The sequence below is a fragment of the Hylobates moloch genome, unplaced genomic scaffold, assembly GCF_009828535.3.
Source record: "Hylobates moloch isolate HMO894 unplaced genomic scaffold, HMol_V3 SCAFFOLD_5, whole genome shotgun sequence".
Classification (NCBI taxonomy): domain Eukaryota; kingdom Metazoa; phylum Chordata; class Mammalia; order Primates; family Hylobatidae; genus Hylobates; species Hylobates moloch.
The window spans coordinates 58,065,762-58,091,144 of record NW_026652280.1 but is presented as its reverse complement, the minus strand read 5'-3'; the positions used below and the strand labels follow the sequence as shown (position 1 = coordinate 58,091,144).

Below are 25,383 nucleotides of genomic sequence, written 5' to 3'. Positions count from 1 at the left end.
CAGGGGCCGCAGTCGCGCTCCTCGCGTCCGGAAGAGAGTGCGGCCCAACGCAGCCTCGGCGTTTCCGCCGTGCGTCTGCAGTGCTCCGCGCGCTCTTGACGTACGGAGTCCCAGGTGTAGGCGCTTCCGGCCATTCATACTGCAGTCGGTCAGTGTTCGGTTGAAGGATTCTTTCCGCTATCAGACCCAGAGGGTGACGGCGCCGCTAGGATGAAGCTCGTGAGGTGAGGGAGTGACCAAGCAGCTCTGGGGGCTGTGAATGGAAGTCTCGGCCCGGAGTCCGGAAGGCTGGGCTCTCCCATTTGCAGGAGGCGGGAAAGCCGCGTGTGCGCGGCCTGCTAACGGCCGGCCTTACTGCGCCCGCAGCTCGTGCTCGGGCCTGGGCTTCCGCCTGGGTCGCTCGCGGATCCCGCGTGTCTTCCAAGAGACTGGTATAAAGGCCGAGCCTTTTCTTCCCGCCTAGTGACTTAGAGGCTTTAAAGGTGCAGCGCCTCCTGGGACACATCTCCCTCTTACAGTTACTCATTTTCTTTTTGAGTGGAACTCCCCAGTCCTACTTGAGTACTTAGCTTTATGAGCTTATCTGGAAACAAACCTGTTTGCAAAATATTTTAAATCAGAGTAAGACTTCTGGCTTCACAAGTTTTTGTTTTTTTAAATAAAGACAGTGTCTCACTTTGTTGACCAGGCTGGTCTCGAACTCCTGGGCCCAAGCTTTCTGCCTGCCTCGCCCTCCCAAAGGGCTGAGATTACAGGTGTGAGCCACCGCGCCCGGCCGATTTTTAAGTTTATCTTTTGGTCCTCCTTAGACTTATGATTGATTATTCTACCTCTGTTTCCCATTAAGGTAGGATTTTTATTTAGGAAAATCTCCCAATATAGGGCAGAAATTATCACAACGTAATTGTGGCTGATTACCCAGATAATATATAGTTCTCCTGTTTTATTTCTTAAGAAAGAAATAGACCCTGTCAGTTAGGTGAGTCTTCTGAAGACTTGTTTACTGATGTGAGTAATTCCAAACTACCTGCAAGTAGATTTGGTTTTGGTGTTTTTCCTTGAGACTAAGCCCGGAACAGAGGCAGACGTTTCTAATAATTAAGCCAGAAATTATAAATATTTAGCTTGTTTTTTTCCTGTTGAATCAAGGATTGTCTCAATCCTGTTACATACTAGGCTCTGGTAATAGAATTTTTTTAAAAGGCAAAGTACCTGCCTTGTTGGAGTTTTCTGGTCAGTGGGGTGACAGACACTTGTAGATAACGTCTGAAATAACGTTTGTTTGAAACGTTTTAAATAACACATAAAAGCTTTCAACATTCAGGGAGGAGGCCAGGCACAGTGGCTCACGCCTGTAATCCCAGCACTTTGGGAGGCCAAGGCAGGTGGATCACTAGGTCAGGAGTTCGAGACCAGCCTGACCAACACGGTGAAACCCCGTCTCTACTAAAATTACAAAAGTTAGCTGGGCGTGGTGACGCACGCCTGTAATCCCAGCTACTCAGGGGGCTGAGGCAGGAGAATCGCTTGAACCCAGGAGGCAGAGGTTGCAGTGAGCCGATATCGTGGCACTACACTCCAGCCTGGGCGACAGAGCGAGACTCCGTCTCAAAAAAAAAAAAATTATATTCAGGGAGGAGTTGGTACAAAAGACATTTAAGGTTAATTTTTGGTGTATTTTTATTTGAACTGTAACTTAGGAAGTCATAGAATTTAAAGTGCATTTTTTAGGCTGGACGTGGTGGCTCACGCCTGTAATCCCAACAGTTTGGGAGGCTGAGGCAGGCAGATCGCCTGAGGTCAGGAGTTCAGGACCTGCCTGGCCAACATGGTGAAACTTGTTCTTTCGAAAAAATACAAAAATTAGCCGGGCGTGGTGGCGGGCGCCTGTAATCCCAGCTACTCAGGAGGCTGAAGTAAGAGAATCACTTGATCCCGGGAGGTTGCAGTGAGCTGAGATCGCACCACTGCACTCCAGCCTGGACAACAGAGCGAGACTCGGTCTCAAAGAAAGAAAATTACATTTTTTGAAATTTCTCCATACCTGCCAATCTGAATCTTAATCTACTCATAGTTCAATTTTGTGTAATACACCTTGGATTCCATTTGTTCCCTGTAACGATACTGCATGTTATGACAATTTTCCAGTAATTTTTAATGCCTGTACTGAATCCTGTTTTGTGTCTTAGGTAAAATATAGAAACAAATTTTTTTTCTTACTAGAGAATGTATTTTTCCTCCAGAAAATGATTGTTTGACTAACTGGTTAGCATTTTCAGTAGACTTATTTCTGTATCTCAGTTGGCAGCATTGTCATCCTTATTCTCACTGTCACCCTAACCGAAAACTGGGAGGTGAGCTTGACTTTTTCTCTCCTGATGTCCTTGACATTTGATACATTGGCAATTTTGCCAGTTTTACCTACTTCATAAAAGTGACCCACATTATCCTGTTTGGTTTTTGGGTTCAAATAGTGTGTTTTGATACTGAGGGACACTGTGTTACTGACTATTCGATATCCAAGTTTCACTAAGTAGAAAGAATTCAGACAGTGAAAGATGCATCTGAAAATAATTTGAATCCATTTGGTTCCTGGGCTCACTTAGGGAGGGATAATTGTGTATTTGTCCTGCCCATAGTAGCCTCCTTTCATTCCAGTCACCACCATTGAGGTTCAGGCCCTTTTTATCCCACTCATGGATTTTTGTTTTCCTTCTTTAAGGTAAATATCTTATACAATGAAATGCAGTGTATATTTCCTGCTATTGAAAAATGTAAACACTTGTAATCTAAACCCGTATCAAGAGAAGTAACATCAAAACCTCAAACAGTTTCCTCAAGCCTTTCCCAGGCAACCTCTGGCTCCATACCCCTAGATGCAACTAGTTTCTTCCACCATAGATGAATTTTGCCTGCACTAGAATTTCATATGTTTGGAATCACAAAGTATTTTTGTGCAAAACTTCTTTTACTCACACGTTTTTGAGATTCGTCCACATTGTGAAGTGTATCAGTAATGTGTTCGTTTTTATTACTGGATATTAGTGCATTGTGTGTTTGGAAGTTCTGTATTTTAGGCTGGGCACAGTGGCTCATGTTTGTAATCCCAGCACTTTGGGAGGCTGAGGCGGGTGGATTACCTGAGGTCAGGAGTTTGAAACCAGCCTGACCAACATGGTGAAACCCCGTCTCTACTAAAAATACCAAAAAAGTAGCTGGGCATGGTGGCAGGTACCTGTAATCCCAGCTACAAGGGAGGCTGAGGCAGGAGAATCCCTTGAACCCAGGAGGTGGAGATTGCAGTGAGCTGAGATCACGCCATTGCACTCCAGCTTGGGCAACAGAGTGAGACTCCGTCTCAAAAAAAAAAAAAAAAAAGCTCCATATTTTAAAAAATTACAAGAAAAGAAAAGAAAAAGTTATGTATTTTTTTTACAACTACGTTGAATATTCTTCAGGTTTTTGGAGGGAAATAAACTTTCATGGGTAAATACTTAAGAGTGGAGTTGGTGGACTGTAACATAGTTATGTGTTTAACTTTATAAGAAATTTCCAGACCATTCTCCAAAGTGGTTGTACCATTTTACACTTCCATTAACAATATATTAGAATAACAATTGGTCCACATCCTCACCAGTATGTGGTGGTGTTTGCTCAGTCTTTAATTTTAGCCATTTTAGTGGGTATGTAGTGGTATCTCCTTAGGGTTTAGTTGGTTTTTTGCTTGTTTGTTTTTGAGGTGGAGTCTCACTCTGTTACCCAGGATGGAGTGCAATGGCATGATCTTGGTTCACTGCAACCTCTACCTCCCAGATTCAAGCGATTCTCCCACCTCAGCCTCCTGAGTAGCTGGAACTACAGGCATGTGCCACCACACCTGGCTAATTTTTGTATTTTTAGTAGAGACAGGGTTTCACTATGTTGGCCAAGCTGATCTTGAACTCTTGACCTCATGATCCACCTGCCTTGGCCTCCCAAAGTGCTGGGATTACAAGCGTGAGCCACCGTGCCCAGCCTGCTTTTTTTGTTTTTTTTTTGTTTGTTTGTTTTTGAGATGAAGTCTTGCTCTGTCACCAGGCTGGAGTGCAGTGGCGCGATCTCGGCTCACTGCAACCTCTGCCTCCCCGGTGCAAGCGATTCTCCTGACTCAGCCTCCCAAGTAACTGGGACTACAGGCACATGCCACCACGCCAAGCTAATTTTTGTATTTTTAATAGAGACGGGGTTTCACTTTGTTGGCCAGGATGGTCTCGATCTCTTGACCTCATGATCCGCCTGCCTCGGCCTCCCAAAGTGCTGGGATTACAGGCATGAGCCACTGTGCCCTGCCTGTTTTGCTTTTTAAAAGATGAGAGTCTTCCTGTGTTGCCCAGGCTGGTCTCGAACTCCTGGGCTTAAGTAATCCTCCTGCCGCAGCCTCCTGAGTAGCTGGGGCTACTAGCATGTTCAGCTTCTCATTAAGGTTTTAATTTAAATTTTCCTAATGACTAATGATGCTGAGCACATTTTCACCTGCTTATTGGCCATTCCTGTATCTTTTGTAAAATGTCTTTTTCCAATTATTATTTTGTGTTGTTACTTTTTATTTATTTTTAAATTTTTTATTTTTTTGGAGATGGAGTCTCGCTCTGTCACCCAGGCTGGAGTGCAGTGGCACGATCTCGGCTCACTGCAAGCTCTGCCTCCTGGGTTCACGTCATTCTCCTGCCTCAGCCTCCCGAGTAGCTGGGACTACAGGCACCTGCCACCACGCCCGGCCAATTTTTTGTATTTTTAGTAGAGACGGGGTTTCACTGTGTTAGCCAGGATGGTCTCAATCTCCTGACCTCGTGATCCGCCTGCCTTGGCCTCCCAAAGTGCTGAGATTACAGGCGTGAGCCACTGTGCCCGGCCCAGAGTTGTAGGAATTTTTTCTGTGTCCTGGATACCAGTTCTTTGTCAGATGTGTTTTCTCTCAGTGTGTGATTTACATGTTCATTTCCTTAATAGTGTCTCTCTTCTTGTCGCCCAGGCTGGAGTGCAATTGTGCGATCTTAGCTCACTGCAACCTCTGCCTTCCAGGTTCAAGCGATTCTCCTCCCTCAGCCTCCCAAGTAGCTGGGATTACAAGTGCCCGCCACCAAGTCTGGCTAATTTTTGTATTTTTAGTAGACATGGGGTTTCACCATGTTGGTCAGGCTGGTCTCGAACTCCTGACCTCATGATCCACCCACCTTGGCCTCCCAAAGTACTGGGGTTACAGGCGTGAGCCACTGCACCAGACTGATCTATTTTTATTATGTGTCTGGAACTCTTTAAGCCTTTTCTTTTTTTTTTTTTTTTTTTTTTTTGAGATGGAGTCTGGCTCTGTTGCCAGACTGGAGTGCAGTGGCGCACTCTCGGCTCGCTGCGACCTCCATCTCCCAGGTTCAAGTGATTCCCCTGCCTCAGGCTCCCGAGTGGCTGGGACTACAGGCATGCGCCACTATGCCTGGCTAATTTTTTTGTATTTTAGCAGAGATGGGATTTCACCGCATTGGCCAGGCTGGTCTCCATCTCCTGACCTTGTGATCTGCCTGCCTCGGCCTCCCAAAGTGCTGGGATTACAGGCATGAGCCACGGTACCTAGTGAAGACTCTGTCTTTAAAAAAAGGGCCATCATTTCTGGAACTCTTGGGCTCAAGTGACTATCATCCATCTTGGATTACTTTTGGAAAATGGTGTTAGTGGTCCAGGTTCATTTTTTTTCTGTATGGATTTCCAGTTATTCCAGCATCATTTGTTGAAAACACTTTCCTTTGCCTGTTACACGTCTTTGGCACCTTTGTAAAAAATCAACCATATAAAGCCAGGCTTGGTGGCTCATGCCTGTAATCCCAGCACTTTCGGAATCCAAGGCAGGCAGATCACCTGAGGTCAGGAGTTCGAGGCCAGCCTGGCCAACATGGCGAAACCCCGGCTCTACTAAACAAACAAACAAACAAACAAACAAAAATTAGCTGGTTGTGGTGGCGAGCGCCTGTAATCCCAGCTAAATCAACCATGTAAATGTGGGACCAGAAATAGATCTGTTTGCTTGTATTGTTTCATTGATCTATTTGTTGTTCCTTATGTCTCGATTACTGTAGTTTTAACTTGTATATGTACTGCTCTAGTCACATAATTTGTCTTCCTAGAGATTATACTTTGGTCTCTTGTCTTTCTAAAATCTGTTTCTGAACATTTGCCCTAGGTTCTCTTTTAAATGTGAATATGAGCGTGGTACTGCACTTCATTGATGAAAATCCTTCAGTAGCTCTCCTAGAGGAATTCTTCAACAGAGCTTAGGCTTTCCATGAAAGGAACCTGCCTAACTCCTCTCTACTCATAGGACCTTAAATATTGAACTTAACATTTCATCGGCCAGGCGTGGTGGTTCATGCTTGTTATCATAGCACTTCGTGAGGCCAAGGCAGGCAGATCACTTGAGGTCAGGAGTTGGAGACCAGCTGGGCCAACATGGTGAAACCCCGTCTCTACTAAAAATACAAAAATTAGCTGGGTGTGGTGGCATGCGCCTGTAGTCTCAGCTACTTGGGAGGCTGAGGCACAAGAATCTCTTGAAGGGGGGAGGGGTGAGGGATAGCATTAGGAGATATACCTAATGCTAAATGACAAGTTAATGGGTGCAGTACACCAACATGGCACATGTGTACATATGTAACAAGCCTGCACATTGTGCACATGTACCCTAAAACTTAAAGTATAATAATAATGAAATTAAAAAAAAAAAAATCTCTTGAACCTGGGAGGCAGAGGTTGCAGTGAGCTCAGGTCGAGATTGCGCCATTGCACTCCAGCCTGGGCAACAGAACGAGACTCTGTCTTAGTATCTATGATTACTCTGTGTCTTATGCTGTATTTTTTCTTTTGTTTCTTCTTGCTGCATATTTCCAACTTCTCAGGCTTCTTACTAGAAGTCCCCTAATACCTGACTCCCTTCTCCACATGCTACGATATATTCTTAGTAAAAAACCTGTGTGTAGCTGGGTGCAGTGGCTCACGCTTGTAATCCCAGCACTTTGGGAGGCCAAGGCAGGCTGATTGCTTGAGCTCAGGAATTTAAGACCAGCCTAGGCAACATGGCAAAACCACATCTCTACAAAAAATTTAACAGTTTAAACAATATTAGCCGGGCATGGTGGCATAGTCTCAGAAAAAACCTAAACTAAAAACCTCTGTAAAAAAAAAAAAAAATCTCTCTATATCTCTATTGCATTCTACAACTTACAGTTATTTTTACGTGTCTTTTATGTATCTGAGCCACCGCGCCTGGCCACATAAGGTTTTTTTCCCTTTTATTTATCTTCTTTGCTTCCAAAAATGATTTGAAGAACTTTTATAGTAAAAGTTCTTACTAACTGGGATAGTAAGTTCGTGTAAAAGATAAAAACAAAAACTTCATAATGGGAGGAAGCCATTAGTTCAGAATTCCGGCTTTTCTAGGTATAATTGATTGTTAAATTTGGAGCTGAATAATTCTCTGGTGAAATAAAGTGTTACCAATTCGTTGAGAGAAACATTCTCTTGATGTCATATATAAAAAGAGATTCAACTCATGAGTCTTTTTAAAGTTTGAGGCTTGTTATATGCCAGACCAAGTAATTTCTTTTTTGTGATGGCTGTCTATACCACTAAAAAAAAAAAAAGAAATTAAAAAAAGGCATTTTAAGGTTGGTTTCCCTTTATTCGTTGAAACATTTCAGCCAACATTATTCAGTGCCTATTACAGTCTAGGATTAGATATAGAGGTTACGATCCCTACCCTCAACAATAGTCTAGTGCGGGAGGATAATAGGTTATCTTACATGTACCATTTAGTGTGATAGATGATAGAATCTATTAATTCAAAGTATGTATTATAGACTAAAAGTTTTTATATGAACTGTGTATTGTATAATAGTGTAGGGTTCATTTTCTTAGATGTGATTGTGAGATTATGGTTATATAGGAGAATGTCATTAGAAAATGCACGCTGAAGTGTCGTAATGCCTACGACTTACTTTGAGATGGTGTGATCAGTTTTTGTTTGTTTGTTTTTTTGACGGAGTCTCACTGGAGTTTAGTGGCACAATCTTGGCCCACTACAACCTCTGCCTCCCGGGCTCAAGCAATTCTCCCGCCTCAGCCTCCCCAGTAGCTGGGATTACAGTCATGTGCCACCAAGTCTGGCTAATTTTTTTGTTATTTTTAGCAGAGACAGGGTTTCGCCATGTTGGCCAGGCTGGTCTCGAACTCCTGACCTCAGGTGATCCGCCTGCCTCAGCCTCCCAAAGTGCTGGGATCACAGGCATGAGCCTCGGTACCTAGTGAAGACTCTGTCTTTAAAAAAAGGGTCAGGCCTGGTGGCTTACGCCTGTAATCCCAGCACTTTTGGAGGCCAAGGTGGGCGGATCACCTGAAATCAGAAGTTCAAGACCAGCCCAACTGGTGAAACCCTGTCTCTACTAAAAATACAAAAATCAGCCAGGTGTGGTGGCAGGCGCCTGTATGTAGTCTTAGCTACTTGGGAGGCTGAGGCAGGAGAATTGCTTGAACCCAAGAGGCGGAGGTTGCAGTGAGCCAAGATCATGCCACTGCACTCCAGCCTGGGCAACAGAGCGAGACTGTCTCAAAAAAAAAAAAAAATAGAATTTTTAAAAAAGAGAGTCTTGCTCTGCCACACAGGCTCCAGGGCAGTGACACAGTCATGGCTCATTGCAACCTCAAAGTCCTGGGCTCTAGCAATCCTCCCACCTCAGACTCAGAGGAGTTGGGTCTACAGGCATGAGCCAACAGGCCCAGCTAATTTTTTTATTTGTTTTTTTTTTTTTTTTTGAGATGGAGGCTTGCTCTGTCACCCGGGCTGCAGCGCAATGGCACAATCTTGGCTCACTGCAACCTCTGCCTCCCAGGTTCAAGCGATTCTCCTGCCTCAGCTTCCTGAGTAGCTAGGATTACAGACCTGCACCACCACACCTGGCTAATTTTTTGTATTTTTAGTAGAGATGGGATTTCACCATACTGGCCAAGCTGGTCTCCAACTCCTGACCTTGTGATCCGCCCACCTCGGCCTCCCAAAGTGCTGGGGTTACAGGCATGAGCTACCGTGCCCGGCCAACTAATTTTTTAAGTTTTTTTTATTTTTATAGACAGGATCTTGCTCTGTTGACCAGGCAGGTCTCGAACTCCTGGCCTCAAGCGATCATCCCACCTTGGCCTCTCAAAGTGGTGAAATTACAGGCATGAGCCACTGCACTGGCAATTGACAATATTTGTAAACCCTTTAACTTTTCTTCCTCTGCAAAATTTTATAAAAAGGGGAGAACAGAAATCTAGATGAAGTGAGAAGTGGATAGATTGTCCATTATATATTATCAAGGCAACTGGCTATTCAGTTGGGGAAAGTAATAAAGACAGATTTTTGCCTTACACTGCATAAAAAAGATCAATTCCAAGTAGATGAAAACTCTAAAAGTAGAAGAAAATAAGACACTTTTTTTTTACAATCTTGGCATAGAAAAAACCCTTTCCTATGCAAATTATGTATCCCAGGAGGATGAACAAATTCAAAACATAAAAGTGAAAAAAGTTTGTGTGACTAAAGAAACCATAAACAACAAATTTGAATGACTGGCAAACCAGTAGAAAATAAAGGAAAAACTCAGCCTAATTGAGAATATGTCAATAACGTGAACGGGTAATTCACGGAAGAAATAGTTTTCCCATATTAATAAAAAGATATTCAGGCTGGGCGTGATGGCTAATGCCTGTAATCCCAGCACTTTGGGAGGCCGAGGCAGGCGGATCATGAGGTCAGAAGATCAAGGCCATCCTGGTTAACATGGTGAAACCCCGTCTCTACTAAAAAAAATACAAAAAATTAGCTGGGTGTGGTGGCGGGCGCCTGTAATCCCAGCTACTCAGGAGGCTGAGGCAGGAGAATGGCGTGAACCCAGGAGGCGGAGGTTGCAGTGAGCCGAGATTGTGCCACTGCACTCCAGCCTGGGCGACAGAGCGAGACACTGTGTCAAAAAAAAAAAAAAAAAGAAAAGATATTCAATCTCACAGGTAACTAAGGAAAAACAAATTTTTCCCCCATCAAATTGACAAAAATTTGAAAGACTTATAGCAACTTGTATTGGTAAGGGTTTGCATAATTGGGTTTGTAATGGGGAAAAAATTGAACCAAAGTAATGTCCATCAACAAGGAGGTAATAAATTTTGACATTTCCATATAGTGGAATGCTTTCCAGTTCTTAGAAAGTTATTTTGTTATTTTGGCTTTTTTTGAGATGGAGTCTTGCTCTGTCGCTCAGGCTGGAGTACAGTGGAACAATCTCACCTCACTGCAAACTCCGCCTCCCGGGTTCAAGCGATTCTCATGCCCCAGCCTTCCAAGTAGCCGGGATTACAGGCGTGCGCCACCATGCCTGGCTAATTTTTTTATTTTTTATTTTATTTTTTTTGAGATGGAGTTGCTCTGTCCCCAGGCTAGAGTGCAGTGGTGCGATCTCAGCTCACTGCAACCTCTGCCTCCCAGGTTTAAGCGATTCTCCTGCCTCAGTCTCCTGAATAGCTAGGATTACAGGCACACTCCATCCTGCCCAGCTAATTTTTGTGTTTTTGTAGAGATGGAGTTTCACCATGTTGGCCAGGCTGGTCTTGAATTCCTGACCTCAGATGATCCGCCCGCCTCGGCCTCCCAAAGTGCTGGGATTATAAATAGGCATGAGCCATCACGCCCAGCCTCAGTTCTTAGAATGTTTTGTATGTTGAAATGGAAATATGTCCAATATAAACTGCTAAATGAGGACTACAAGTTATAGACGTGAATAAAATATGACCCAATTTATGTAAAAAGAAATCTGTATATATGCTTCTGAATGCATATAAAATGTTCTGGAATAATATTCTTACATACCCACAGTGCAGGGGGTTAGGAAAGGAGATTTTTACTTTATAGGCATTATAATAAGCTTGTAATCTTTTTACCAACTGTAATTCTTTATTTCTTTTTTCTTTTTTTTTTTTTTTTTTTGAGACGGAGTCTTGCTCCGTTGCCCAGGCTGGAGTGCAGTGGTGCGATCTCGGCTCACTGCAAGCTCCGCTTCCCGGGTTCACGCCATTCTCCTGCCTCAGCCTCCCGAGTAGCTGGGACTACAGGTGCCCGCCGCCACGTCCAGCTAATTTTTTGTGATTTTTAGCAGAGACGGGGTTTCACCATGTTAGCCAGGATGGTCTCGATCTCCTGACCTCGTGATCCGCCCGCCTTGGCCTCCCAAAATGCTGGGATTATAGGCGTGAGCCACCACGCCTGGCCTATTTCTTTTTTATGGTTTATAATGAGTCTAAGATCTTGTATGTCTGGATTTCAGGTTTGAGAATTAGAAACGTCCAAATGACAGTTTATGTTAGTATTGTTGTGTTCCTTCATAAAGGTTGAGGATATAATTCAGGAAAGCTGAAATTGTTATGCAGATTATTGATAGGAATTGATGCAGATAGCATCTAGCGAATTTTCAACATCGAGATGTTTCACCCTTTCACCTTAATAAATGTGATTTTAAAGTGTTACAGGTAAAAATTAATGGTTTTATTCCTATTTATAGATTTTTGATGAAATTGAGTCATGAAACTGTAACCATTGAATTGAAGAACGGAACACAGGTCCATGGAACAATCACAGGTACGGAGGTTGGACTGCTTTTATAACATTTTTTTCCTTCTCTTTTACCTAGCCAGAGTTTATTTTTTGATTGCTTAATGAACATTATTGTAGTACAGATCCTTATTCTTTTGTCTGAATTATGTAATTTTTTTTTTTTTTTTTTTTTTTAACAGTTTTGCTCTGTCACCTGGGCTGGAGTGCAGTGGCACGATCTCAGCTCACTGCAACCTCCGCCGCCTGGGGTCAAGCAATTCTCCTGTCTCAGCCTCCCGAGTAGCTGGGACTACAGGTGCCCGCCACCATGCCCGGGTAAAAAAAATTTTTTTTTTTTGTTAGGCAGATTCTCACTCTGTTACCCAGGCTGGAGTGCAGTGGCACAATCTCAGGTCACTACAACCTCCGCCTCCTGGGTCCAGGTTCAAGCAGTTCTCCTGCCTCAGCCTCCCAAGTAGCTGGGGTTATGGGTGCGTGCCACCACACCCACCTAATTTTGTATATTTTTGGTAGAGATGGGGTTTCATCATGTTGGCCAGGTTGGTCTCGAACTGACCTCATGATCCATCCTCCTCAGCCTCCAAAAGTGCTGAGATTACAGGCGTGAGCCATCGCACCTGGCCTAATTTTTGTATTTTTAGTAGAGACGAGGTTTCACCATGTCAGCCAGGCTGGTCTTGAACTGGACCAGGCTGGTCAGAAGACCTCAGTTGATCCGTCCACCTTGGCCTCCCAAAGTGCTGGGATTACAGGTGTGAGCCACTGTGCCTGGCCTAAGTAGGTCTTTAGTTATCCCATTAGTTCAGGTATAATTTGGTAAAGGAAAGGCTTCAGTATTCAGGTGTTTCAGCTATAATGTCATGTAATCACCCTGAAAAATCTTGCTTTGTATTTTGTAAAATCTCATACTAAAAATAATAGCTTAATGAGAAAAATAGGTGTTGCAGACTACATAAAAGCCTGTGTAACTTTGTAACCAAAGTATTCTTAACAAAAGCAGTAACAATTCTTATATACAGAGAGAAGCAGAAACAAAGGTGAGGGTAGTTTGATGGAATGGGGATTATGAGGAAGTTACAAAGACAGTGGGAGAAACATGAAAGAAATACCTGTCAAATCAGTAGTGAGCCTAAAGCCCAGTCAGGGTTCTTCCATGGCTTGCTGCATTCACTTCTGTAGGCAAAACATTAGTGTGCTAGGAAAAATCTCTAGAAAGGAAACACTGCTGATTTATACTGACATTCCCCCATTTACCAGTTGCACATGTGCTAAATTGTGTCATAGAAAACTTGCACTTTGTAGAAGAACAGTATTCTTTCGTAGTCCAGTATTTACTGTGGCTCAGTAGATTAATTAGTTGCCTTAACTTGTATCATACTAATAACTGCCCAATTATTTTTCTCTTTAGGTGTGGATGTCAGCATGAATACACATCTTAAAGCTGTGAAAATGACCCTGAAGAACAGAGAACCTGTACAGCTGGAAACGCTGAGTATTCGAGGAAATAACATTCGGTATTTTATTCTACCAGACAGTTTACCTCTGGATACACTACTTGTGGATGTTGAACCTAAGGTGAAATCTAAGAAAAGGGAAGCTGGTAAGTTTGAATTATTATAAACATTTTTGTGAATGCTAATCCTAATCCACACTATTCATAATATAGATATTTGTAAACAACACAAGTGTTTTTGTTGTTTAATATTTCCTATAGTATGTATTGTAATTCTTGGTGTTGCTATTAAAAACATTGAGCAGCCAGACGCAGTGGCTCACGCCTGTAATCCTAGCACTTTGAGAGGCCAAGGCAGGTGGATCACGAGGTCAGGAGTTCGAGACCAGCCTGGCCAACATGGTGAAACCTCGTCTCTACTAAAAATATAAAACTTAGCTGGGCGTGGTGGCGGGTGCCTATAATCCCAGCTACTCGGGAGGCTGAGGCAGGAGAATCGCTTGAACCCAGGAGGCGGAGGTTGCAGCGAGCCGAGATCTCACCACTGCACTCCAGCCTGGGTGACAGAGGCACTGTCTCAAAAAAAAAAAAAAAAAAAAACAAATATTGATGCAGTCAGGCAGGGTGGCTCACACCTGTAATCCCAGCACTTTGAGAGGCCGAGGTGGGCGGATCACCTGAGGCCAGGAGTTCCAGACCAGCCTGGTCAACATGGTGAAACCCCGTCTCTACTAAAAATGCAAAAAAAAATGGGCGTGGTGGCGCGTGCCTTTAGTCCCAGTTACTCGGGAGGCTGAGGCAGACGAATCACTTGAACCTGGGAGGTGGAGGTTGCTGTGAGCCAAGATCGTGCCACTGCACTCCAGCGTGGGCTACAGAGTGAGACTTTGTCTCAAGAAAAAAATATATATATATATGGTTGTAATCCATAGCTTGAAAAACAATGATTTAATCTCTCTCTTGGTCCTGTGTCTCATGCTGCTTTCCACTTTGCAAGAACCCCCTGTGGGTACCAAAATCTACAGATGCTCAAGTCCCTTTTCATAAAATGGTAGTAGTGTTTCAGTCTAACCTGTGCACATCCTTTTGTACACTTTAAATCATCTCTAGATTACTTGTAATACCCAGTATAATGTAAATGCTCTGTAGTTATACTGTATTGTTTAGGCGTTAATGACAAGAAAAGGTCTGTACGTGTTTAGTACAGGTACAACCATCATAGGCCTAAACTACATTTTTGATCCTCAGTTGGTTAAATCCATGGATGTGAAACCCATGGATATTGAAGGCTGGATGTGTTTTCAAATCTGAGGATGTTTTGCTTTAATGTCTTTAGGGTTATTCTACATTTTTTTTTTACTACCTACCTACCTGTCGGGGAATTGATGATTGAAAGCCCCCCTGCCTCATATCATCTTACTCCACGCTTCTGAATCTTAGATTTTTCAGAAGTTATTCTTCCTTTACTGGATGTTAACAGTTCCCAGTCTATTTTCTGATTTAAAATTTTGTTGAAATTTTTTTTTTTTTTTTTTTTGAGATGGAGTTTCGCTCTTGTTACCCAAGCTGGAGTACAGTGGCAGGATCTCAGCTCACTGCCACCTCTGCCTCTTGGGTTCAAGTGATTCTTCTGTTTCAGCCTCCCAAGTAGCTGGGATTATAGGTGTGCACCACTACACCCAGCTAATTTTGTACTTTTAGTAGAGATGGGGTTTCATCCTATTGGTGAGGCTGGTCTCATACCCCTGACCTCAAGTGATCCACCCGCCTCAGCCTTACAAAGTGCTGGGATACAGGCAGGAGCCACCGCGCTCAGCCAAAATCTTTTTTTGAGATGGAGTCTCGCTCTGTCGCCCAGGCTGGAGTGCAGTGGCGCAATCCCAGCTCACTGCAAGCTCCGCTTCCCAGGTTCACGCCATTTTCCTGTCTCAGCCTCCCGAGTAGCTGGGACTACAGGCGCCTGCAACCACGCCCGGCTAATTTTTGTATTTTTAGTAGAGACGAGGTTTCACTGTGTTAGCCAAGACGGTCTCGATCTCTGGACCTCGTAATCTGCCCACCTGGGCCTCCCAAAGTGCTGGGATTACAGGCGTGAGCCACCGCGCCTGGCCCAAAATCTTTTATCTACTGTGTTTTCTCTGCGTTTCTTTGTTCCTCTGGGTACTTTATCATCTTTGTTCGTTTTCTATCATAAATAATATTTCAGAAGAAATTGGTGATAAGGGTGGTCAATTTGGCTCATTTTAACATGTGTCCTAGACTTACTGTTTTCGTGTGTACACATTTAAAATAGTATGGTTTAAAAGAACTGAAATTGGCCAGGCGCGGTGGCTCATGCCTGTAATCCCAGTACTTTGGGAGGCAGAGGCGGGCAGATCACCTGAGCTCAGAAGTTCGAGACCAGCCCAGGCAACATGGCATGAACTTTGTCTCTACTAAAAATACAAAAATTAACCAGTGGCAGATGCCTGTAATCCCAGCTACTCGGGTGGCTGAGGCAGGAGAATTTCTTGAACCCAGAAAATAGAGGCTCCAGTGAGCCAGGATTACTCCACTGCACTCCAGCCTGGGTGACAGAGTAAAACCCTATCGCCAAAAAAAAAAAACTACAACAAATTAAACAATGAATAATGAGTCTTCGTTTCAAGTTTGTCATAGTCTAGTGTCAGGGAGTTATTTAAAATTATTGGTTTAGGCCAGATGTGGTGGCTCATGCCTGTAATCCCAGCACTTTCAGAGGCCGAGGCAGCTGGATCACAAGGTCAGTAGTTCAACACCAGCCTGGCCAAGATGGTGAAACCCCATTTCTACTGAAAATACAAAAATTAGCCAGGTGTGGTGGCGGTCACCTATAATCACAGCTACTCGGGAGGCTAAGGCAGGGAATTGCTTGAACCTGGGAGGCGGAGGTTGTAGTGACCCGAGATCACACTACTGCACTCCAGCCTGGACAACAGAGAGAGACTTGGTCTCAAAAAAAAAAAAAAAAAAATTATTGGTTTGTTGTTTGTTTGGTAAGAGACAAGATCTCACTGTGTTGCTCAGGCTGCAGTGAAGTGGCATGATCATAGCTCACTGCAGCCTCAAACCCCTGGCCTCAGGCTGTCTTCTGCATTGGCCTCCCAAATGTTTGGATTTTTTTTTTTTGAATAAACATTTATTTTCTTTCTTTAAAAAAAGAAGAAGCTGGGCGCGGTGGCTCACGCCTGTAACCCCAGCACTTTGGGGAGGCCGAGGCAGGTGGATCACCAGCCTGGCCAACGTAGTAAAACCCTGTCTCTACTAAAAATACAAAAAATTAGCTGGGCGTGGTGGCAGGCGCCTGCAGTCCCAGCTACTCGGGAGGCTGAGGCAGGAGAATCGCTTGAACCCGGGAGGCGGAGATTGCAGTGAGCAGTTGTTTTCTTAATTTATCTTTCTTTTTTACAGGTATGCACCGCCAAACCTGGCTAATTTGTTATTTTTTTTGTAGTGATAGGATCTCCCTATGTTGTACAGGATAGTCTTGAACTCTTGGTCTCAAACAATCCTCCTGCTGTGGCCTCCCAAAGTGCTGGGATTACAGGTGTGAGCCACCATCATACCTGGTCCATTTTCTTTTCTTGGTGGTTGTTTTTTTTTGAGACAGAGTCATGCTCTGTCGCCCAGGCTGGAGTGCCGTGGTGCGATCTCCGCTCACTACAACCTCTGCCTCCTGGGTTCAAGCAGTTCTCCTGCCTCAGCCTCTCAAGTAGCTGGGATTACAGGTGTCCAGCCCTTTGTTGTTGTTGTTGTTTTTTATAACATCCCACCAACTCTGTTTTTCCCCCCATTTTCTTTATTTTTTTAACACTTCATTTTGAAATAATTTTAGACACAAAAAGTTGCAAAAATAGTACAAGGAATTCCCATACACTTATCACCAAGATTGTCTAAATGTTAAAATCTCATATAACTACAAAAAATTAGAAATTTTACATTGATGTGGCACTACTGTATTATCTAGAGACCTTTCTCACATTTCTCTGATTGTCCCTCTAATGTCTTTTTCCCGGTCCAAGATCCAGTCCAGTACAACAGGTTGCATTTAGTTGTTACGTTTCCTTAGTTTCCTTTAATGCGTATCAGCTGGTTCTCCTCAGATTCCTTTTGTGACCTTGACACCTTGTAAGAGTATGGGCCAGTTATTTTGTGTAATGTCCCTTAATTAGCATCTTAAACTTAACTATTTATTGCTTAGAATGGTAAGACTAGAATCAGTGTGTACAAATTTCTAATGTGGCCAGGTGCGGTGGCTCACACCTGTAATCCCACCACTTTGGGCGGCTGAGGCTGGAGGATTGCTTTGGCCCACAAGTTCGAGAGCAGCTTGGGCAACAAAGGGAGACCTCATCTCTACAAAAATTTTAAAAATTAGCCAGACATGATGGTTTGTACCTGTAGTCCCAGCTACTCAGGAGGCTTAGGTGGGAGGATCACTTGAGCTTGGGAGTTCAAGGCTGCAGTGAGGTGTGATTACACTCCAGGTGGGACTACAGAGTGAGACCCTGTATTTAAAAAAAAAAACAAACACAAAACAAAACAACAACAAAAAAAACATTTTAAATGTAACTGACTTCTGTGTCAAGATTTTCTAATATTCTTAGCTGTCTGAAGATGTAATAAGTTTATTTGGGTGATGAATTCCCTATCACCATGATACTCAGCTAGAGTTAGGATGACCCAGTAGGGATATTACTATTTGGATTAAAGCACTAGATTATGTGTAGGTCAAATGAGTTTTAATTTTCTGAAGAGTTAATAAGATTGTGATTTGATGTAATAGATTTAAACTTTCCTGGTTTTGAATTAACTTGCTTGGATTTTATTCAGTTACCAAACTCTGGCATCAAGGTAATCATGTTCTATTCTATGATATATATCTTCCCTTTTTTTTTGTGAGGTTCAAATCATTTTATGGTGAATTTGAGACATGATATAAAGAAAAAGTATTTTTAAATTTGACACATTTCTTAGTAAATAAATTGAAATGAAACAAATAATAATCTCCCTAGGCCTTTAGTTCTTGGTTCTGCATGATAATGTGTTGGGGGGTGGGGGGAATCTGAAGTCTAACACATTCAACAGAAGCTAGTTAAACTTCTATTTACTGTAGCTGCTAATAAAGAGCTATAAACGGGGAAAGGTGTGTGTGTAAATGTTGTTTGTGGCGTCTAGGTAACATTTGTGCAGGAGAGAATTGAACTTGGTTTGTTTTTCTTTTCCTTCAGTTGCAGGAAGAGGCAGAGGCAGAGGAAGAGGAAGAGGACGTGGCCGTGGCAGAGGAAGAGGGGGTCCTAGGCGATAATGTCTCTCAAGATTACAGTTTCAAAGTCATACGGGATTTGGGCTATTTTTTGTACAGGTTGTGTTTGTTTATGTCAGTTTTTAATAAACGTAAATGTGGGACAGAGCTGTCTATTTAGTATATCAAAGTTTTAGTAGTTTCCTCCACATTCACGAAATTACCACAGTGAGAGCTAAGCATTTCTACTGGGCAGTTTCAGTTTTAGATGATCAGGTTTTAAGTTTTTGAACTAAAATTTTTCTTTTTCTTTTTATGATGAATAAGGTTAAAAGAAAAGCCTTAGACAAATTAAATTTGGCAGAGTTTAATTGAGCAAAGGACAATTCACAAATCAGGTAGACCCTGAACCATAATAGGCTCAGAGGCTTCAGCCCAGCTGCATAGTTGAAGATTTATGGACAGAAGAAAAGTGATGTATGGAAAATGGAAGTGAGATACAGCAACAGCCGGATTAGTTACAGTTCAGCGTTTGCCTTATTTGAATATGGTTTGAACAGTTCACTGTCTTTGGTTGGCTGAAACTTAGTGATTGGCACAAGAGTAGGGTACCGTCTGTTTACACATCCAGTTAGGCTACAGTTCTATGTACTGAGAAACCTTTAAGCTGAACTTGAGATATGTAAAGAGACTTTAGGCTAAACTTAACAATATATATAGAATATATACCCTTTTACTTCACATGCACTGAATATGCATTTTATTGCTTTACTCTTCATTCTGTGGCACCTACCCACAGGGGAAGTAAGAAGTTCGTCTTCTTATTTCGGAAACTAAAGTCCTTATGGGACGGGGTCTAGAATTGACTCTCCTTTCCTGAGTTTTACTCCACAGAGTCTTAGGTACCTGGTAAAAAGTTGTCTTCTAAATTAATGGTCATTGCTTTGTCTAGCTGCTAATGTCTTACTTTTGTTTCTTTTGCTTTTTAATCAGTTCTCAATAGGATATAGTTTATGTTTTCCAAGTTACAACTTGGAGTTAATGGTCACTAGATTATCAGTTATGAGCAGTGTTAAAATCTCCTGTTAGTGTGTAATGTACCTGTCAGTGCCTCCTTTATTAAGGGGTTCTTTGAGAATAAAAGAGAAAAGACCTACTTTGACAGCAAAACTGTTATAATTGTTTTTTTTTTTTTTTTTGAGACGGAGTCTTGCTCTGTCACCCAGGCTGGAGTGCAGTGGCGCGATCTCGGCTCACTGCAAGCTCCGCCTCCCGGGTTCACGCCATTCTCCTGCCTCAGCCTCTCCGAGTAGCTGGGACTACAGGCGCCCGCCACCACGCCCAGCTAATTTTTTGTATTTTTAGTAGAGACGGGGTTTCACCGTGGTCTCGATCTCCTGACCTCGTGATCCGCCCGCCTCGGCCTCCCAAAGCGCTGGGATTACAAGCGTGAGCCACTGCGCCCGGCCTATTATAATTGTTAATAAGGATTTTTAAAAATTGTTTTTAATCTGTTAAGCTCAGAAAAAATGTCTCTCAGTGCATCAGTTCTTTGTAAAGCTTACTACCAAGTATTTATATGCTAAGGAAAACAACTGAGGATATGGGTGGCTTAAATCTGTATTTTCATCATGTATGTGAGTTTTTGTTTTGTTTTTTAAGTAAAGAAATTTTCTGCAAAGATTGTTACCTTAAAAAAGTTTAGCCCAGGCGTGGTAGCTCACGCCTGTAATCCCAGCACTTTGGGAGGCCGAGGCAAGTGGATCACGAGGTCAGGACTTCAAGACCAGCTTGGACAAGAGGGTGAAACCCGTTTCTACTAAAAATACAAAACTTAGCCAGGTGCAGTGACAGGCGCCTGTAATCCCAGCTACTCATGAGGCTGAGGCAGGAGAATTGCTTGAACCCAGGAGGCAGAGGTTGCAGTGAGCTGAGATTGTGCCACTGCACTCCAGCCTGGGCGATGGAGTGAGACTACGTCTCAAAAAAAAAATTGAGAGAGATATATATGTATTTATACTAATATATACTAATAGATATATTAGTATACATGTAGAATATACCTGTCATATATATTAGATATATAAATTTATATATTGGTATAAATAAATACTAGATATATATATTTTTAAGTATAAGTATCTTACCTCATCAAGTAAATTCAAATACTTTTTGATTTTTCCACAGTTGATATTCTGTTTTTTTGTAAGTCATTGAAGTTATGTAGTAATTAGCTTTTTCCCCCCACAAATTATTGGCAGTAGTCACCCAGTTTTGTTACAGGTTCTATGATCCAAAAAGGGATGTATGAAATGATGATTAAGACAATTTTTTTTTTCTTTCTTTCTTTCTTTTGAGACGGAGTCTTGCTGTGTCACCCAGGCTGGAGTGCAGTGGTGCGATCTTGGCTCACTGCAACCTCTGCATCCTGGGTTCAAACGATTATTGTGCCTCAGCCTCTGGAGTAGCTGGGATTATAAGCGTGCGCCACCACACCCAGCTAATTTTTTTGTACTTTTAGTAGAGACGGGGTTTCACCATGTTGGCCAGACTGAAGACAATTCTTTAATAGTAAATATATTAAAAGTGAGTTGGCTTGACAAGATACAACCAATATGTAATTTTTCTCCATACCCTTTTTTTTTTTTTTTTCTGGAGACAGTCTCACTCTGTTGCCCAGGCTGGAGTGCAGTGGTGCGATCTTGGCTCACTGCAAGCTCTGCCTCCCAGGTTCAGGCGATTCTCTTGCCTCAGCCTCCCGAGTAGCTGGGACTACAGGTGCCCGCCACCACACCCTGCTAATTTTTTGTCTTTTTAGTAGAGACGGGGTTTCACCGTGTTAGGATGGTCTCATTCTCCTGACCTCGTGATCTGCACAAGGCCTCCCGACGTGCTGGGATTACAGGCGTGAGCCACCGTGCGTCCCTGGCCTATACTTTTCATTAATTAATAAGCTGGGGGAGTAAATAACTGGATTTCATTCTTTTCCATCTTCTGACCTGTTGGTGCTCCTATTGATTGCATCCAAGTAGAAGGCAAAAGGCAAGAGACCCCTGTAATGCAGCAGGTATAGAGATTTGTTGAAGGGGTCAAACAAAACCCTGCAAGAGTAGGAAATAAACAATTGGCTCCTGTCCTCGTGGAGCTTATAGACTAAAAGAGAAGCAGATATCAAGTAAAAATTGAAGCTGGGTGCTGTGGTGCACACCTGTAGTCCCTGCTACTGGGGAGGCTAAGGCAAGAGGATCGCTAGAGCCTGGGAATTTGAAGCTGTAGTGTGCTATGATTGTAAGCAGCCTGGGTAACCTAGTGAGACCTGGCTCTTAAATTTTAAAATTTAAATGAAAATGGCCACATAACATAAGAGATTTAAAATTACGTTTTGGCCTGGTATGGTGGCTCACGCCTGTAATGTCAGCACTTTGGAAGGCCAAGATGGGCGAATCAGTCGAGGTCAGGAGTTCGAGACCAGTCGGGGTAACATGGTGAAACCCTATCTACTGAAAATACAAAAATTAGCTTGGTGTGTTGGCGGGTGCCTGTAATCTCAGTTACTCAGGAGGCTTAGGCAGGAGAATCACTTGAACCCTGGAGGCAGAGGTTGTAGTGAGCTGAGATCACGCCACTGCACTCCAGCCTGAGTGACAGAGCGAGACTGTTTCCAAAAAAAAAAAATTGTTTTGAGAGTTTTTGTGTTTAGGATATTTGCAGTGTGAAGCCAGTCTAATAACAGTTTAAATCTAATAGTAAATCACAGTGGGTACTAGATTGAGTTTATTCCACTAGAGGTCATTATTTCATTTTCTTGTGAAAGGGCTAAAATTGTGTGAAGAAAAAGCTATTTGAACTGATTACCATCATTTGCTATAAAGGAAGCATTGTAGTATGAATAGAAAACAGACTAGAGTTTAACATGCTTCTCTTGACCCCTCTTCACCACCCCCTAAAAGGCAGATGGGATCTTAGGACTGCAGCATTTTGTACACATCTGATATTTAATGAGATGTTACATATGAACTTTAGTTTTTTTTTTTTTTTTTAGACGGAGTCTCACTCTGTAGCCCAGGCTGGAGTGCAGTGGTGCAATCTCGGCTTACTGCAAGCTCCGCCTCCCGGGTTCACGCCATTCTCCTGCCTCAGCCTCCTGAGTAGCTGGGAGTACAGGCGCCCGCCACTACGCCCGGCTAATGTTTTGTATTTTAAGTAGAGACGGGGTTTCACCATGTTAGCCAGGATGGTCTGAATCTCCTGATCTCGTGATCCGCCCGCCTCGGCCTCCCAAAGTGCTGGGATTACAGGCGTGAGCCACCACGCCCAGCTGAACTTTAGTTTTTTAAAGAAATGTATTATGAATATAGATAGGAAACCCAAAGTGAAGGAATAGAAAATGAAATTTCAGTTTCTTTTAATCTATCATAATTATGTGAGCATAGCTTAGTATTTTGAAATAGATTAATGTAGTCATCAAACAATTCGTGTAGTACCTATAATAGATATCATATAACATTTAATAACATACAGTTCATGTTCCTGAAGACCTAACCTAGAAAATACCTGCATAACAAGAAGAATCTCTGTCATAATAAACCAACCGCAGACATTTTCTAAAGGCATTAAAAGTATATCTGATACTGGCCTTTATTAATGTGAAATTCTTGTGGATCTGTGAAATAGAGGAGTTTTTTTTTGTTTTTGTTTTTTTTTTTTTTTTTTTTTGAGACAGTCTCACTCCTTCACCAAGGCTGGAGTACAGTGGTGCGATCTTGGCTCACTGCAACCTCTGTGACCCGGGTTCAAGCAATTCTCGTGCCTCAGCCTCCCGAGTAGCTGGGATTACAGGCATGTGCCACCACACCTAGCTAATCTTTGTATTTTTAGTAGAGACAGAGTTTCACCATTTTGGCCAGGCTGTTCTCTAACACCAGACCTCAAGTGATCCGCCTGCCTCGGGCTTCCAAAGTGCTGGGATTATAGGTGTGAGCCACTGCGCCCAGCCAATAGGAGTACTTTTGAAAAGGAAGATAATTTTTTTTTTTTTTTGAGATGGAGTCTTGCTCTGTCACCCAGGCTGGAGTGCAGTGGTGCAATCTCGGCTCACTGCAAGCTCCACCTCCCAGGTTCATGCCATTCTCCTGCCTCAGCCTCCCGAGTAGCTGGGACTACAGGTGCCCACCACCACGCCCGGCTAATTTTTTGTATTTTTATTAGAGACGGGGTTTCACCGTGTTAGCCAGGATGGTCTCAATCTCCTGACCTCGTGATCCGTCTGCCTCAGCCTCCCAAAGTGCTGGGATTACAGGCATGAGCCACCACACCCGGCTGATAAACTTTGTAATACTAAGTTCTTTCTGTGTGAGAACATAGTAGTGTTCTCTATCTGAACCAGCTTTTCTTAGTGAAGTTTTAGGGTTTTGTTTACGTATTCCATATATTTTGAGAAATGTTCGTATACAGTGAGATTCAGTTTATGAAGAAAATAGTAATAATAGCAAGGCTGTAGATAGCCAATGCAGTCAATTCTTGGAATTTTCAGTAGTTGTGTGAAGTTGCTGTTAATGCTAAACCACTACTTCTAGGGAAAATATAGGGTTAAGTTCCTGCAAGCCTCTAGTCACATTTTCATCAACCAACCAATATATAACCTTGTTTTATGAGTGTTTCTGTTTAGAGACATATATATAGTAGTATATGTAATACATTATGCTACTGATTTGTTAATTCATGGCTAGCAGCACTAACTCATCCATGAACAAAGCTTACATAACACTTATTTTCTCAAAAAGGCACATCACAGCCTTCTTGAATTTAGGAACACTACAGCACTAAACTTGGGGGCTATTTTAAACGTCTCAAAAAAAAAAAAAAAAGGAATAGTTAAACAGGCTTGTTCAAGGTCTTTGCCGTCCCACAACACACGCTGCCTATGCACAACTAGTGTTTTCCTACTTCTGTGGCTTTGTGCTTGTCCTTCCTCTTCCTGTAACATCCTCACCTTCCCAAGTTCTCTGTTTGTCCTTAAGAATCCTGTATCATTATAGCTGAAAGACATTACAAACCATCTAGTCCTTGCCTTCTATTTTCAAGTTGAGCAAACTGAAACTGACAGAGGTGGAACTTATTTGCCCAAGGGCCACAATAAGCCACTGGTGTCTGGAGGATACGTGGGCTCTGTGCTTTTCCTACCTCCTAGGATGTATTCCCCAGTTGCCCTCCTTCACTCCCTGTCACAGTCACTGATGGCTTCCCCTTGTGTGGGTTTTCTCTGTGCTAAGCTGTCCTGCACTACTCAAATGCTATTCAGCATATATCCTTAAGTCTTGCTGTCTTGTTCAGTTTGTCTCCAGCCAATTTTAATATTTTTAGGGTAGAAATCTTCTTTTCTTCCTTTTGTATTCTCCATTATGTGTCTGCCTCCCTCCCTCACTTCTTTCCTCTTCCTCTCTTTTTTTTTTCTTTCTTTTTTTTTAGACGGAGTCTCACTCTGTTGCCTAGGCTACAGTGCAATGGCATGATCTCAGCTCACTGCAATCTCTGCCTCCCGGGTTCAAGCAGTTCTCCCATTTCAGCCTCCCTAGTAGCTGGGACTACAAGTGTCTGTCACATGCCCCGCTAATTTTGTACTTTTTTTTTTTTTTTTTTTTTTTTTCCGAGACGGAGTCTCACTCTGTTGCCCAGGCTGGAGTGCAGTGGTGCAATCTTGGCTCACTGCAAGCTCCGCCTCCTGGGTTGACACCATTCTCCTGCCTCAGCCTCCCGAGTAGCTGGGACTACAGGCACCTGTCACCATACGCGGCTAGTTTTTTGCATTTTTAGTAAAGACGGGGTTTCACCATGTTAGCCAGGATGGTCTCAATCTCCTGACCTCGTGATCCACCCGCCTTGGCTTCCCAAAGTGCTGGGATTACAGGTGTGAGCCACCACACCCGGCCATTTTTTTTTTTTTTGAGACGGAGTCTCACTCTGTCACCCAGGCTGGAGTGCAGTGGCACGATCTCGGCTCACTGC

At 43.0% G+C, this 25,383-nt stretch overlaps 2 protein-coding genes across 2 annotated transcripts in view; one reads left to right on the top strand and one right to left on the bottom strand.

The window, feature by feature from the left end:
* Nucleotides 1–73: 73 nt before the first annotated feature.
* Nucleotides 74–18,546, top strand: SNRPD1 (small nuclear ribonucleoprotein D1 polypeptide). The gene is made up of 4 exons (XM_032152666.2): nt 74–224; nt 11,610–11,686; nt 13,071–13,262; nt 18,365–18,546. Exons 1-4 carry the CDS (start codon nt 211–213, stop codon nt 18,439–18,441), a joined length of 360 nt encoding a protein of 119 aa, XP_032008557.1. The 5' UTR covers nt 74–210; the 3' UTR covers nt 18,442–18,546.
* Nucleotides 17,085–25,383, bottom strand: part of ABHD3 (abhydrolase domain containing 3, phospholipase) — an 84,488-nt gene continuing 76,189 nt past the window's right edge. The window contains exon 9 of the mRNA XM_058438565.1: nt 17,085–17,258. Coding sequence (XP_058294548.1) covers nt 17,233–17,258 — 26 coding nt within the window. The 3' untranslated portion in view covers nt 17,085–17,232. The remainder of the gene's footprint in view (nt 17,259–25,383) is intronic.

Bases quoted from the DNA above. Each gene is read 5' to 3' on its own strand.
- SNRPD1 (XM_032152666.2), top strand. The intron at 11,687-13,070 runs GTACGGAGGTTG...TTTTCTCTTTAG, and splicing joins GGTCCATGGAACAATCACAG to GTGTGGATGTCAGCATGAAT. The intron at 13,263-18,364 runs GTAAGTTTGAAT...CTTTTCCTTCAG, and splicing joins ATCTAAGAAAAGGGAAGCTG to TTGCAGGAAGAGGCAGAGGC.